The 14,720-nt window shown below is 44.2% G+C and overlaps 1 protein-coding gene across 1 annotated transcript in view; it reads left to right on the top strand.

Moving 5' to 3' along the window:
- The first annotated feature begins 7,765 nt into the window (after window positions 1–7,765).
- The window catches only part of PPA2 (inorganic pyrophosphatase 2), a 31,728-nt gene continuing 24,773 nt past the window's right edge, over window positions 7,766–14,720 (top strand). The window contains exons 1-3 of the mRNA XM_084263716.1: window positions 7,766–7,916; window positions 9,715–9,779; window positions 11,408–11,452. Coding sequence (XP_084119842.1) covers window positions 7,775–7,916; window positions 9,715–9,779; window positions 11,408–11,452 — 252 coding nt within the window. The 5' untranslated portion in view covers window positions 7,766–7,774. The remainder of the gene's footprint in view (window positions 7,917–9,714; window positions 9,780–11,407; window positions 11,453–14,720) is intronic.

Raw genomic sequence — 14,720 nt, 5'->3', positions numbered from 1 at the left:
GGCTTGGCACTCAGAGAGGGTGGTAAAACTGGTTTAAACAGTCACCACCCTGACTGCCCCCCTCCCCTGGATAATTCTGTTCCCACTGTTGCCGCAGGGTGTAAACATCCGCATTTGAAATGAGATGGAGGAACTGATCTGGCTGAAAACTCCCTCCCGCTCCCTTTCCCCTGGGCAATTTTCCACCTGGATCTGTGCTCCCGTTTAGTTCATCACCCAGCTACTCAAGCAGTGGTGGCAGCACGAGGCAGGGGATGATGCAGGAGCACATGGGAGCAGCTGAGGGTAGAGCTGACAGTCGCTTAAGCCAGGATTGCCCAGAGAAGGTATTTCCCCTGGCTAGGATATTACAGCATCATGCTTTTCAGAAGGCACAGGTCCCATCATTTATATGAGATTTCATTATATATATTCAAATTAAGATGGTTTGGGGGAGAATTAGGGAATATATTTTAGCTGGGTGGAGATGGAAGAACAAACTTTATAAAATTCTTGGCTTTGCGGGCTCTCTGCCACATATGCAGAGTTGCAGCCAAGGTAGGATATAGTAAAGTTTGCTCAGGTGTTTATTACGACAGCAATCTACCCACATGCAAAAGTTGTCTTCCTCTTCCTCCTTAACTCAGTTGCAGTGTGTGAAAAGGTATGTGTTCGTTCAGCAAGGGAAGGGTCGCAGGGAAAGCCTTTGTGCTTGCAATGGTTTATCTGTTTTCAGCTGGCAGTGCTGTTTCTGAGGCAGCCAGGAGCCCAGAGCTAACACACATCGCAGTTTGGAAATGTAGATGAGTTTTTTCCGCATCCTCTAAATATCTCTTCTGTGCCACTCAGCATGGAAAGGGCTGAAAATAGCATGTCTTCTGTAATGCTCCAAGTGAGGAGGGCACGTTCAGGACCTGTGGTTTCCCTTTCCCCTCTGGGGGATCCTGGTTTATTCATTGTCACATTAAATCCGATGATTGTTTTACACTAGTGGGCTGTGACAGTGCAGTAGGAGGAACACATAAAAACAATCAATGTGTATCTGAGTGAGAAACCCCTACAAAGTCTTCTTCCTGCTTACAGTACTCTACCTGGACTATAGCGAAATGCCACAGACAATGTGGCCAGAACCACACGTGAGGTACTCGACTTCAGCTGCCACTCACAATAGTGTGAGCAATCCTCTGAGTTTCCAAATTACTCCTGCACCCTTCTGGCCTCGGTAACAACTGATGGCCAGGCAGTAGCAAAGCCACTAATCTGTAAGACAAGAGGGAATATTTGGCTTCTATGCAGACAAAACGCTCTTTTTACAATTAACGTGAAAATCTCTTTAACCACTGTACATTGTGCTCATTTAATTCTCCTAAGCAAACTGGAATCCAGTTGATGTGAGCACTCACATAGTAGTTATTTACACGGAAGCCACCCTGCTTAAGAGACAGAACAGGTGCTGCTGTCAACATGGAAAATATTGGCATTGTGTTCCCGAGCAACTGTATTAGACACATAGAAGGGCTTCTTGTTGCATGGTCAATGAGAGCCTTTATCTCGGTCCTGAGCTATAAATGAACTGGGAACGCCATCAAAACCAATGGCCATTAGGTAAGCAAACAGTTATTTGTTTTCTTGTAATGCCTCCCAGCTGTTACAGAAGGTTTCTTTTCAACTTAGTATCCCAGAGCATAAATGAAAAATGCTGGTGTGGGTTTGACTACGGTGCCTGTTCCCCTCGAATGGAGGTGCAGGCCACTGCAGGAGCCCGGCCACAGTGGCATTGGACTGACATTTTCAAGTTTGTTTGTTGCAATGGCCAGCACAGCCACCAAGAGAGGAGCCTCAGTGCACATTTGCAGAGTGACCTCACCAGCCAGCACAACTTTTGCTCCTGGAAAGCGATTGCACGTGACAGGCAGCAGAGAAGCAGAAAGGTAGGATGGTACTGCTGCAGAAACATGTCCCACCCTCCTCACAGGTGGAGCAGGACAGCAAAGAGCGCTGACATCACCATAGCTCCATAGAAGGATGCCTAGGTGTACAAGCAAGCCGTTATCTCTTGTCACTCTGCCCGTATGTGCGAGTCATAGTAAAGATGTCTTCTGAGGGACGGGAAGTTGAGGCTTTGATGAGAAACAGCGCATGTAAGGCCCACTGAGGACTTGAAGTGCAGGGAAGTTGCTAGTACACACATCCTACCTGTTTGCAGCTATACTGGCAAGACAAGAATGGAGTGACAGGTGAGGATAAAAGCAATAAAACGGGAAGGCTTAAGGACAGGGAAAACTGGAGTCTGCACATTGATTTTTCACCATGAATGAATCAAAATTACTTTGAAATATACATAGAAAAAACCACTTCAAACACCTTTCAATAGTACAAAAAGAGAAAAAAGCCTGTCTTGTAGGTGAAAAGTTATTTAGTGTGGCAGTGTCACCTTCACTCCTGCTGTTGATCTTGCCAGACTGGTGATTCCTGTAGAGAAGCAGGTCTTTAGAAGTAGGTGCACAGCGGTAATTTCTTTCAGCCCTGTCTACAGTGTTTCTTGTCTAAATATTTGTAGGATAAATTAAGTAAGAATATGCCTGCCAGGCCTCTGGCTAAGCTGTGGATGTTTTTGAGAAGGGATGGCTCAACCTATCAGGCTGTGCAATCCATCTCCAACTGTTGTGATGCTTTCTTACCCTGGTACGTTTACACATACAGAAGGATAATGCGTTTTCTGCATCTGGACCCAGCTCTCCAACAAAATACCTGCCAGAGGGGGCGGGGCAGGGAAGGTGAAAGAAGGGTTGGCAGGGCTGAAATTGTGCTCACACAGCCAGTGGATCCATCACTGTCCAGCTGGGGCTTTGTGTCAGTCTGTGAAACAGGCTCAGAGCTGGGCCAGCTTCCAACAGCACACATCTCAGGGCAGTGCTGCTTTGAAAGGGCCAGGAGGTGTGGAGGAGAGGGGAACTTGCTAAGGCACCAAGCAGCTCGTTGATCTCTTTGGGATTGCAGCCATGCAGGTGTTTCTAAGGAAAATAACCTGACTCTGTTGATCAAGTAGATGGCACTGTAATATCAAAGCTAATGAGGAAAGACAAGCAAGTGTGCGAGGCACAGATAAAAGAGCAGAAAGATGAATCATTCTTGTTATGTTTCAATGTAAAAAGGGGGGAGGGGTGCATAGAAATTACCAAAGATAAGTATTTTCTGTGGGATCCTTTGAGAACCTTGTATTTGGCAATTCACAACTCAAGAGGGGAATGGAGCCTAAACACAACTTATCATGGCGAGATTTTCCTTCTAGGTCCCTATTTTGAGTGATTAAGGATTTGCCACTTCTCACTAAAACATTGTGTTTCCAGGCAGTATTTTTATACCTGAGCTGGAACCTTTTTTTCTTTCTTTCTTTTTGTGTATGTGTATGTATGTGAAAGAATGAATGAAAGAATGGACAGTAAAGACATATCTCATGACTTCTGGTCTGTGATGAGGAAGCTGCTTTGGACTAACAAAGATAAGAGCCATAAAAATGATTATGGTTTAGTTCACACTTGCAAACAAGTTTTGGTGAGAATTACAGTAAGCTGAAAATTCTTGGTTCACCGGGCTTAAAATGAACTCAGTACCAATACCCAGGAGGGAAGAAATGGGCATATTTTACAACGCTTGACTTGGCCACAGTGTCCTCGCTTCTTCGTAGGTAAATCACTTTCTAGGTAGAGGTCCAGAGAAGTTAATCTGGTGAGCAAATCCTAACAATACTTTATGGAGAACCTCATGAAAAGCATGGTTAAAAATGAACCTATCAGCTCAAAGAAACAATTTATTCAGAGAAAGACAGGGTGCAAACTTGACATCTCCCTATACAGAGCAATGAATGACTGAAACTGAACGCTGCATAAACACAGAGGATCAGTCTTTTTAAAGCAACAGAGTTTCTGAAGTGAGTTAACAGCTACTATAAAAAAAGGTTCACAGTCTGGCCAAGTTTCTTTGGGACAGGAGCCTCTGTCTTTTTGCTCATTGAGATGGAAAGCAATGTAGTCTAATAAACCTAATTCTAGTTACCGAAATACACGGTTTATTCCTTTCAATTTGGTGATTAAATCTTTTGCTGTGTGAGCAGGCTGTGCGCATGCTGTGTGTAGATATCCTGCCCCAAACCCAGCTGCGCCAATGGCACTGGTTGCTGACTCCAAGGACCCGTCACCCTCCTCCTGCTGCAGACTGTCAGTGCAAAGCTCTGCAGATAGCATGGGTCATGACCCTTAGCTTGCCTCCGTTGAAAAGCAGCCCGACTAACTCAGCCCACATCTCTAAACCATCTCTGCTTGCCTTGCTTGCCTTGATCTGAACTAGGGAGCATTGGTACAAGCTCATCCATCAGCACGTTGGTGAGACACTGATGGCTGAAGCAAGTGCGGGCAGTGACCTGTTCCACCGAGGTGGCTGAGTATGGGGGACAGCTGTCCATGGCTGCTGGTCTTTTGCACACAGGTAGCAGCAAAAGAGAAGGCTGGCAGGAATGGCTTCCCTCAGATTAATGGTTTTACAAGCCGTGGAGATGGAAGTTACATTACAGCAAAAGTTAATGATAATGATGTGATTGCCAGTGAAAGAGCAAATGCACTGAAATAGCACGTAGCGCTACTAATGAAATTCTTCAAAGCCTTATTAGCTGAAAAGATGAAAATTATTTTAATTCAGGAGGAAGGGAAACTGTTTTGGGGTTTTTAAAATCTTAATGCAGATGTTTTCTGCATTTAATTTGTACAGCATTTTCACGGGACAAACATTCTTCTTATGTATATGTGCAGAATATTCATTTGAGATACATGTGTGTGAGTGTAGGTGTGTGTGTAACTGTATATAAAACAAATGCAAATGTACACTGCAGAGTACAAACTTTTAAAGTAAGGATGTCCTTCAGGCTTAGGTGATTATACTGCTGCTGAGTTTCTGCTATACTCCAGTGGCATTCTGCTGGAATGAGATTCACCCCTGTGCAGAGGGCAGGCATAAAACCTAAGTACCATGTAAGTCCTACTTAAGTCTTAAGGACCTTAATTCCATTAAAATAAATAGCAATATTTTCATTGTCTCTCAGTGAGAGCTCTTTCAAGGTCAATAAATGTTACCAGTCCCATGCACACCTTTTGCTGGCCCAGTTGGAATGATACTCGAAGGAGCTGGATGTAAAATGCTTGGGAACGATCAGAGGTGATGTCATACTTTGGTAGTAAAAGCCTTTGTAATTCTACAGAATTTGCTTAATGTAGACATTAGGACCAAAACATTAATTTGCTTCAAAGATTCAAGAATGTTACAAAAATTTGTTCTATCCAGGAAGCTGACTTGAGGAGTACTGTGGGTACTTCTGCCAAGTTCTGCGTAATATAATGCATAATACTCAGAAATGCAGTTGAGTCTATTTAGAGCTTTATTATTTTTATTATTTCTGCAGCAGCAAGAGAATTTTGGATACCTTAAGAGAACTAGAGCATCCCATTTTGTGCTCTGGCAGCATTAACAGGGTTTCTGTGTGCTTTTCCGCTGCATCACCTACTCTTGCTAGGTAACATGACGGCGTCTATTTAATGCACCTAATAAGTGCCTGCACAGAAACTCGTTTATATTTCATAAATTCCAAGTGTTTCACAGCTGGTTTCCCACTGCAGATGAAAAAGCTTCAGATAAGACCATGTTCACAATACAAGGCAACAGAGAACCCTGCAGCCATGCTTCATGCATCATACAGGGACTCCTGGCCACAGCACTATATTTGACTTTCTAGCTTCTATAGGGAAATATATATATAGGGCTCCTTTTAGAATAACCTTACACCAACGTTGCAAGTGTAAAAATAAAGAGTGTGTCCTCAGTCAGTGATTTTTAAAGGCTCTGACCTTCCATAAATGAAATTCAGGCTCCTCAGAACTAAGCAGAGGTGGGAAGGCTAGGCCTACGGCACATGTCTGTTTCTAACCTTGCCTGTTTCAGCAGCAGCAGGACAACTTAAAGAAAGCACAGATGATTTTATAATAAAAAAAAATCTACTTAAAAACCCTATTATTCCACATGAAAAACAGGTGATTTGCCCCCTTAACAAACTTTAAAGAATAAGAACTTTGAACAGAGAGCATACATGAAGAATTTCATCCATCATGTGTCCAGTTGGAAGAGATTACCCCTGAAAATTTTTGAGTTCGGTGAATTCATGAGGAAAGATGCCAATTCCTTCCATGAAACACCCAATTACTATTTTGCAGCTTCTGTGCAGGTGGGTAATGTGCCTGCAAAACAGCCTCTCTCTTCTGCTGTCTGTTGAGACAAATGTAGCAAGCGGTGGCACAAATCAGAGGAGAGATCATAGCTGCTTTTTTTTTTCCCCTACAGACTTTATTGACATGGAAATTCCACACGTTATAAAACAGATCCCTCAAAGATCCAGAGTAGCAACTAACACATCAGAGGAGTACATGGGGGAACAGTGACCCGAGGTCATCAGGAAAATCCCTGGCTCTGGAATAAAACAATGCTGGGTCCGTAGTGCACACACCAAACAGAAAATCCTGACGATTTTGAAGCCCAATCTACCAAACAGGAGAGGGAACTAGAAAAGAGTAAGTTGTATATTATACTCTTTAAATCTGATGGAAGAGATTGACTTAGCCTTTCTGCTGCAAACAAAGCATTCCCCAAAATATTTAAAATAATGTACATAATAATCAGAGCAGTGTGGAGTTATCCTGCAGAAATCCTTCAGGATAATTCAAACCAGAGTTAAAATTCAAAGCTAATATTGACCACCTTTAGAGGTGAATACACAAGATGACTGGCTCAGGATTTAAGAGTGACAACAGCAGCAAAAGTTGTTCTGCTACAGTTTCTCCATCAATAAGATGTAAATAGTGGTATCTGCCCCCTTTCAGGAATTTTTGAAAGACCCACAAATAAGAAGCACTACTCTAAAAACGATCACCCGTATTGACAGATGAAATTCATTTATGTTCTCCTCAAGGATCAATGAAAGGAAATTCAGATCATACATAGGGGTAATAAACTTTAAAACCATCACAACCTGAATACAGATGAGAATCTAATTTAGGTATCAGCAGTGTTCAATATAAAAATGCCTTTACTTTTGGGCAAAGACCTCACTGGTAAATGGTGCAGACAATGAACACTTCCCTCCTATGGGAGCAACAGAAAAGGGTCCTCACACCGACACAGGCCTAAGGTAAGGATGACAACACTACTGCCTTGACACTACTGTGTTGCCAATTTCACCTTTGGCACTGCTGGTGGCCTGAAAGCCACTCAGTATGGATTCAGCTGGGATACCATCTGCCTCGAGGTCACCTGCCACCTCAAGTGGGGTTACTAATAATATTTCACCTTGGCAGAACCTTCCTTTGGGGCTGGGGCTGGCCCTGGCCTGAGCAGAGGGAAGCAGCCACCACCCAGGGCCCGCAGGGATTAATGAGGTTGCGTCTAGAGCCAGCAGCAGCCCCAGGGAAAACCCGCGGACACCAGCCTCTTCAACAGGGCCCGCGCGGCGCGACGCCGCCATTTTAGGCCTCTGGGGGCTAACGGTGATGCCTCTCAGGTGGCAGGTGAGGCTGGTTCTCCCTCTTGGCCGGTGAGGGAGCAAGAGACAGGGAGTAGCTGCCGGCCGCAGTTTTCGCTGCCGTGCGCGGTTCTCCGGCGGGGGCAGGCGGGGCAGAGTGCCGGCGCGGCGCTGAGCGGCGCAGGCCCGGCGGCCGCAGGAAGAGGAGGGAGGGCGGCTGTCGTCGCCGCCGCCATCATGCGCGCGCCGCTGGGGCTGGTGCGGCTGCTGGCGGCGCGGGGGTGGGGGCGGCCGCGGCGCCGCTGCCTCAGCGCCATGGCCCGCTACGGCACGGAACAGCGGGGGCGGCCCAACTCCCCCGATTACCGCCTCTACTTTAGTAAGTAGCAGCCCCTGGGCTCGATCAATCTCTACTTCCCCGCCTCGGGAGGGTGTACGGTGGGGAGAGGTGGCGGCGGCGGTTCCCCCCTGCTCAGGTCGCTCGGGCTGGCTGAGGTTTCCCCTCGAGTCTCCTCCTCGCTCCCCACTGCAGGGTGGTAGTTTTGTGTGGAGAGCGAGGGGATTTCCTGGCAGCTCCTCTTTTGGAGGGGATGCTAGGCCTGCTCACTCCTGGGGGCTGGTATGAGCGGCACAGCCGTGCCCATCCCCAGCCTCGTGAAGGCCTGTGGAGGGTGAAGCGCTGGCGCGGTAGTGTTGTGGCAGCCTGGGCGCAAAGGCCGCAGGGTGCCCAGGGAACCCAAGCACGGCCTTGGCTCTGGGAGCCGCATCTCGCCGCACCTCTGGGTGTTAACAGGCCGGGGGGAGCATGGCTGGTCTCTTGTGAAAAGGCCAGCCCTCCTTCCAGAAACGTCATGGTGAGGGGAGGTTGGTATCCAAAACGTGGGGCAGTGGCCCCCAGGGGCCAGCAGCAGTGAGTGGCAGTGGGGGGGGGCGGGGAGCCATGGGCAGCTCTCCAGGAGAATTTTCAAAACCCAGTGAGAGCCGGGTTGTGCTGGGTGTGTGCAATCTCAGTATTACGCATTTTAGTAACGGTGTTGTCTGTTTATATGCCACTTCTCTGGCAGTGGTCTTGTACATTTCTGGTCCATTGACTTGCAAGTGGTTAATTCTGACGTCTGCTGGTGTGAGAGAAGTGGAGGCGTTGTGTACCCTGTCATCAGTACCCTGTCATGACTCCCTTGTGCTCAGTCCCCAGGGGCTGCCAGCTCAGGACTTCATCTAGAGAAAGTCACTTCAGTTGGTGGGAATAAGCAGCCTACCAGTAAACTTTGTTTCATTTGGGAAGAGTGTCTGGGAGTCTTCCAGGAGTTGCAAAAACAACTGCCCTGTACTCCTCTTTGCTGAGGTAGTGAAAGTACAGTCCAAAGCTAGATGGAAGTCCCTTGTCTGCTTTTCCCTTTACTGTGAGTTAGGGGTGCTAGCAGAGGAGAAAGTCTGAGATTTGTGTTAACACGTTATATTGTTGTGATGTTTCTGTTTTGACACATTGCTTGGGCTTTTAGTATGTTGAAAAGTATGAGTAGTTTGAAAAGCTTAAACAGCCACTACAATGAATTTTGCCCCTTTTTACAGTGGGTGCAAGGCTGAGGTGCAGATCTGGCCTAGGTTAAGGTAATGTCAATTTCTGCTGGTTTTGAGGTGTGGCATTTCATTTCTAGGGCTTGAATAATTGTCAGTCCCTTGCTTATTCTCTTGGACAGGCTGTGGCCTATTATTGAGGAATTTTCTTTTTGTGGTCATGACAGTTTATTAGAAATACAGTGAAGTCACAGGGGCAGCATTGCTAGAGACCCGGATGAAATCACTAATCACTCATGGTAATGAGGTTCCCATAATTTGGTTTGGTGGGTTTTTTTCCCTCCATTAATAGTGTATTGCCAGGAAGAAGAGGATGAAAGGATCTTCTATTTCCACAGCTTGTATTTCTGTGTAGTCAGAAGGGAAGTATAGTAATGAATACTAAAACAATAATTTTGTCTCTTCATCAGGTGTTCCCTGTTCTTCTGTAGGTTCTTTTTTTGTAGTCCTTGGAATGAAGCTTTTCCTGATGTTTAACTGATGCATAATTGTGATGCATTACATAAGTGTATGATGTATAATAGTTATCAATACCAACATCTTATGGATTATCTTTAGATTTGTGATGCTACTTTTTGGGGGTTTGTTTTCTTTTTCAGAGAATGCAGATGGTAAATATATTTCCCCATTTCATGACATTCCACTGTTTGCTGGATCTAAAGAGGTATGTATTTATGCCTTGAAACACAATTAATTTCAAAATTAGAACAATTCTGTTTAGTATTTAGGCAAAAATAGACTTTTATTTTTTTAAAAGTGGTTAACAGGCAAATGCATAGCACCAGAAAGCGCCACGTTAACCCATGCTGATTCCTTACATAACACAGGCACGGTAACACTGCAGTTTTTCACTGCTGAGCTCAGTAACTTGCAGAGGAAACAATTACTGTGTTGACAAGCCTACGTGTCTCTTTAAGTCTCCAAGTGACTGAGGGTGGGAACCTTCACTGTATTGTGTTCTCTATATTTAAGGTTTATGTTTATGCTCTTGAATTAATGTTCTATTGCTTTTTTTTTTTAAGTGGTATTTTTCTACATCTGCAATTAAAAGTGTACATTTCCTTGCAGTAGGAGAGGTTCAGCACACACTTAGGTAACTTTGGGTGTATTTCTTTAATTCCCCAGAGGAGCATTCTAATTGGAAGCCAGCAATAATGCCCGAGAGAGAAGTAGTAATCGCACCTTTGGAGAATTACAAGGCGTGAGATGCAGCTGAGCACTTTCACGTCTTGTTAGCCACACTCCCTGGAGTTTCATTATAGCAATAATGAAACGCCTGTTTTATATGTCACTGGTGGGAACTGCCACTCTTTGGCTTAGACCTAGGTTTGCTTATTACGATATGCTTGTTAGTCAAACAGGTTGGGAGGGCTTTGGCTGTCGTCTTGATCTCTTGCTAGGTCTGTATGGATGATATGAAAGGTGTAGCTGTAACGTGTTCAGATTGAGACTTCTGAACTCTTGAATTATTTAAAATGAAAGGTGAAGAATGTTCATGAAACATTTTTGGTCAGACCCTAAATGTGCTAGTTGGTGGAAGAGGTAAGTCTCTTTCAGAGAGTCACAACTAAGATGCTGTGTTTGATGGGTGCTATTGCTGGAAAAAGCAGGGGACATTTTCATCACGTGTTCCCTAGGGGCCTTGCTGTCTCTGCATCTAGAGTTTAAAGTTTGGAGGGCTGGATTATAGCCTGTGGTTTTTCTGTAGATTAAGTTATAGTACCATGATGTCTCATCAATAGGGGGAGGCTTTCATTTAGGTCTGTGACCAAGGAAAGAACATTGCACAGGATGTAGGGACTTGAGGGGCTATCAAGAAACAGTTATGAAAGTCTCTTGATTTTGCAGTCTTTGCAATATGATAACACAAGGAGTTGTGTGTTAGATTCTTTCACTCCCCTGGTCTAAGACTTATAGACTTGATGATGGGTAATTCCAGCCTTATTTTCCATACTGGTTTTGTTTGGTGTTTTTTTAATCTTTTCCAATTGAACAGAAAGGGGACTGTGGCTTTTAATAAGTTGAGGAAAAGCCTAAATAACTCAGTACACTTTCTAGTAGCTGGGAGGAAGTGGATGTGTCTTTATACATTTTTACCCTCCCCTGTTAACATCTGGAAGGTTCTAATTTCACATTGAAATGGGACTGAGTACTTTTAAAAGTTACGTTTTGGGCCTTTGTGCTCCCGAATGGATGTTTCAGTTGCATTGAAAACTACTGTTGTCTGCATTTATTTGAATACAGTATTGCTGTCTAGTGTTCTTTATACACCACTTCACTTTTTCCCTACAGGAGAAAGAGATTCCTGCAAAGAGGTCAAAGACTACTGGAAGTGAGGTACTGCCAAGCATTTTCTTTTTGCTTGTTTTACTATTCCATCTATTTCCTTTCCAACATCACTTTGCTATTCTGCAAAGTGAACTTGCTCTCATTGAATATAGTTGACATATCTTCAGATGCAAGTCTTAAGAGGAGAAAGCTTAAAGGGATTCAATATTCTCCTCTTTGAATTGTCCAGAAATGTCAGTGTTCTCTTTTTTGTCAAGATATACCTATAGGCAGACACTTTTATACCACTCTTTGAAAGGACTGTCTCCTGTGGGTGCGACCCCATGCCAGAGCAGGGGTTGAGGAATGCCCCCCTCCCCATCTAAGAAGGAAAACAACCCATGAGGAACTGACTGAAACCCCCATTCTCCCAGTCCCTCCCCGTCTCCGTGCTGCAATTTGGGGTGGGGGGGAAGAAGGGAGTGAAGTCTGCTGAGAAGGGAGGGGTGGGGAGAGGTGCTTTAAGATCTGGTCGCACTTCTTACAATCTGACTCTGGTGTCTCTGGGTGTGCAGTGCAGTGTAATAAACTAGAGATTTTCTTTCCTTTATTCTGTCTTGTGTCTGTTTTGCCTGTGACACGAATTGTGGAATGATCTCCCCTGTCCTTATCTCCACTCCTAAGCCTCTAAATATATATGTTCTCCCTTGTCCAGCTGGAAAGGGGAGTGATAGAGTGACTTTGGTGGGCATCCAGCTTCCAGCCAGGGCCAAACCACCGCACACACCGAGTATTTTGCAACTGAACATGCCTGGTAACTAGTTTATCAGAGAATATGTCTGACACCACTTTTGGAATATCAGTGGGAAAAACTTACATAGTGTTCATGATTCCCGATTTCCTTTTCACTGTAACTGAGGGAAGTACCCTATGCAGAGGCTGCAGGCACTTTGCATTCATGCTGGGCACTGCATTCCTTTTTTGCTCTGTGACATGTTAATTTATATTGGAAAAGTTGCATTGACTTTCATTTAGATACAGTATATTTGGTTTCCAGATGTTGATGGCATCTGGTTTGCCGATTTCATTGGCAAATACCTTGTAGCAAGTGTTAAGCAGGGAATGCTTATAACATGGGTACTCATAACCAAACTCCATTTGTTTCTGGTTATATTTCATGACAGTCTTTATTTTCTTTTTTTCCCCCTTTTAAATGTCATCCTTTGTGCACATTGCTGCTGGACTGCACCTCATCTTTTTCATTCTCGTTAGTCCTCAGGTGCATGCTGCCATGTTCAGTTCATGGCTGATGAGGACCCTTGCAAGACTGCAAACCAGCAGACAGAAAACAAATGGAAATGATAGCTCTTTCTGCTTCTCTCTGCCTTGCAAGCTCAGGGTTTCTCAGTTAGGAAAGGTCAGTGGCCCCCAAATCTTGCCTCTAATGCTTTCAGATGGGGTGGGGTTTTTTTGAGCACACTGTTAAAAAGAGACTAAAGTAATTGTAAGCTTTAGCATATCTTTCTCCCTGTCATGTACAGGTGATGGTGAATGGCAGTTGGGCCTTAAAAAGTGGTGATGTTTGTAATTTTATGAGATTATACTGAGTTTGTGTTCCTCTCTCTGTCTCACTTTACCACTGTCCTTGTTCTGCATAGGTAGCTCCATTTCTGCTTCAATTAGTTGAACCTTCAGAGTTGAGCATTAAGTGTTGCGGCCCTTGGGCAAAATTATACCTATTCAAAACCTTCTTCTCCAGTGCATCAGCAAAGGAACTTGGGAAGCTGGGGGAAGGAGATAGTTAACAAGAAAGGGAAAGTTAGGTAGGGAAAAATTGTTTCCAAGAAGGGTGTATGGAAGTCCGGAAGGGCAGGTTGTAAAAATAGTGTCAGAAATGTGCTTTTTTATTATTATTGCTGTGATGTTCAGGTTTATAATAACAAACCCTGATCAAAATGAGTTATCTTCTATAAGAATCTGTACAGCCAGAGCTAGCAGTTATTTTTGACTATTGGCCTCAATGAAGAGAATGCTGACTCATGGATTAGCGGTGTTCAGCAGTCTGTATTTTCCTTGCTTTTCTCAACACTTGCAGTATGAAAATGTTGAAGTATATTTGTAGGTCTTTTTATCTTTCTGTGGTTTTCTCATTAAAAAAAACCCCAAAACTGCAAGAGACACATTTTTGCTTGTCTAAGCAAAAATGGTATCACGATACATTAAAAATTATGTACAACTGAAAGGGAATGCAGTACGTTGCCAAGCAGTGTTAAAGAAAACACCCTGATAAAGCAAACACTTTACATCCTACTTGAGTTCCCATGTAATGCACTTAGCACGTAGTTCTTAGGAAATAAAGGTTATCATTGAGACATAGTGTTTGTTCCTTCTGATGTAATTTTCTGCTGACTTTCATAGGCAGTTTTAGGAATTAGTAAATGCACTTTTGACTTTTCTGTGTTTAGCAAATGCTTCCCCCCTGCCAGTCATGGTCTACCTCTTTAAGGTATAATTGAGCATAAATAAAAATGTCAGTCTTGTGTTCACATTAGCCCGAAGTCAAAGAAGCTATGTAATGTCCTGGGTTGAAAGTCTGTCTGGGCTCTGTTAGGTCACTTCCCCTAGCAGATGGGTTGTGTTCCTTTTTCTGAATCTAGGAAACTGTTTCCACATCTCCTTGCTTGCTCCAGGAGACTGTCTGTCTGAAGAAGCTGTCAGCCAGCAGAGTTGGAGTGAGGCTAGCCTGTAGGAACTACTCTATCTGGCCTGTTGTACCATCTGCTATTGAGGAATCCCTTCTACTGTAGGTGCTTGCAGAGTTGGATTAAATCTGGACTGCAGCAAGCAGCAATCTCATAGGCAGACTGGTTGACTAAGGCAGTTAAATGGTAAACTTTCCAAAGCAATTTTTTTTTTTTATTTCATGAGAGGTCATCTTCCTTTTTCTGTCAGTGGAAGGTGTATCAAATGGGTTGTTGAAACAGTCTCACCATTGCTTGAAGAGGTAGAAGTGCTCATTTGGGGATTTGCTGAGCTTTTGGTTTACTGATTTAAAATAAAGATGAAAATACCAATTACCAGATGCATTCACCGTTCAGAACCACTGAGTGGCACGTGCAGATGGTGATCTGTGAATACAGGTGCTGTCTGACATTTGCATTTCTGCTTGCAGCTGAGGGGTGGGAAAGAACTTTCAACTGGTCAGAGGAAGAGGTGGGAAAATAAGAGTGATGGAAAAATTCCTGGGTGATATTTAGACAAGGAGGGGAAACAAGATAGGAAAGAGGAGGAAACACCACCCCCTCATAACAAACAAACCAAAAAACACCCCCAACAA

This window comes from Gallinula chloropus (assembly GCF_964237585.1).
Source record: "Gallinula chloropus genome assembly, chromosome: 4".
In the NCBI taxonomy this organism is placed as follows: Eukaryota; Metazoa; Chordata; class Aves; order Gruiformes; family Rallidae; genus Gallinula; species Gallinula chloropus.
This window is presented reverse-complemented; position numbering and strand designations above follow the sequence as displayed.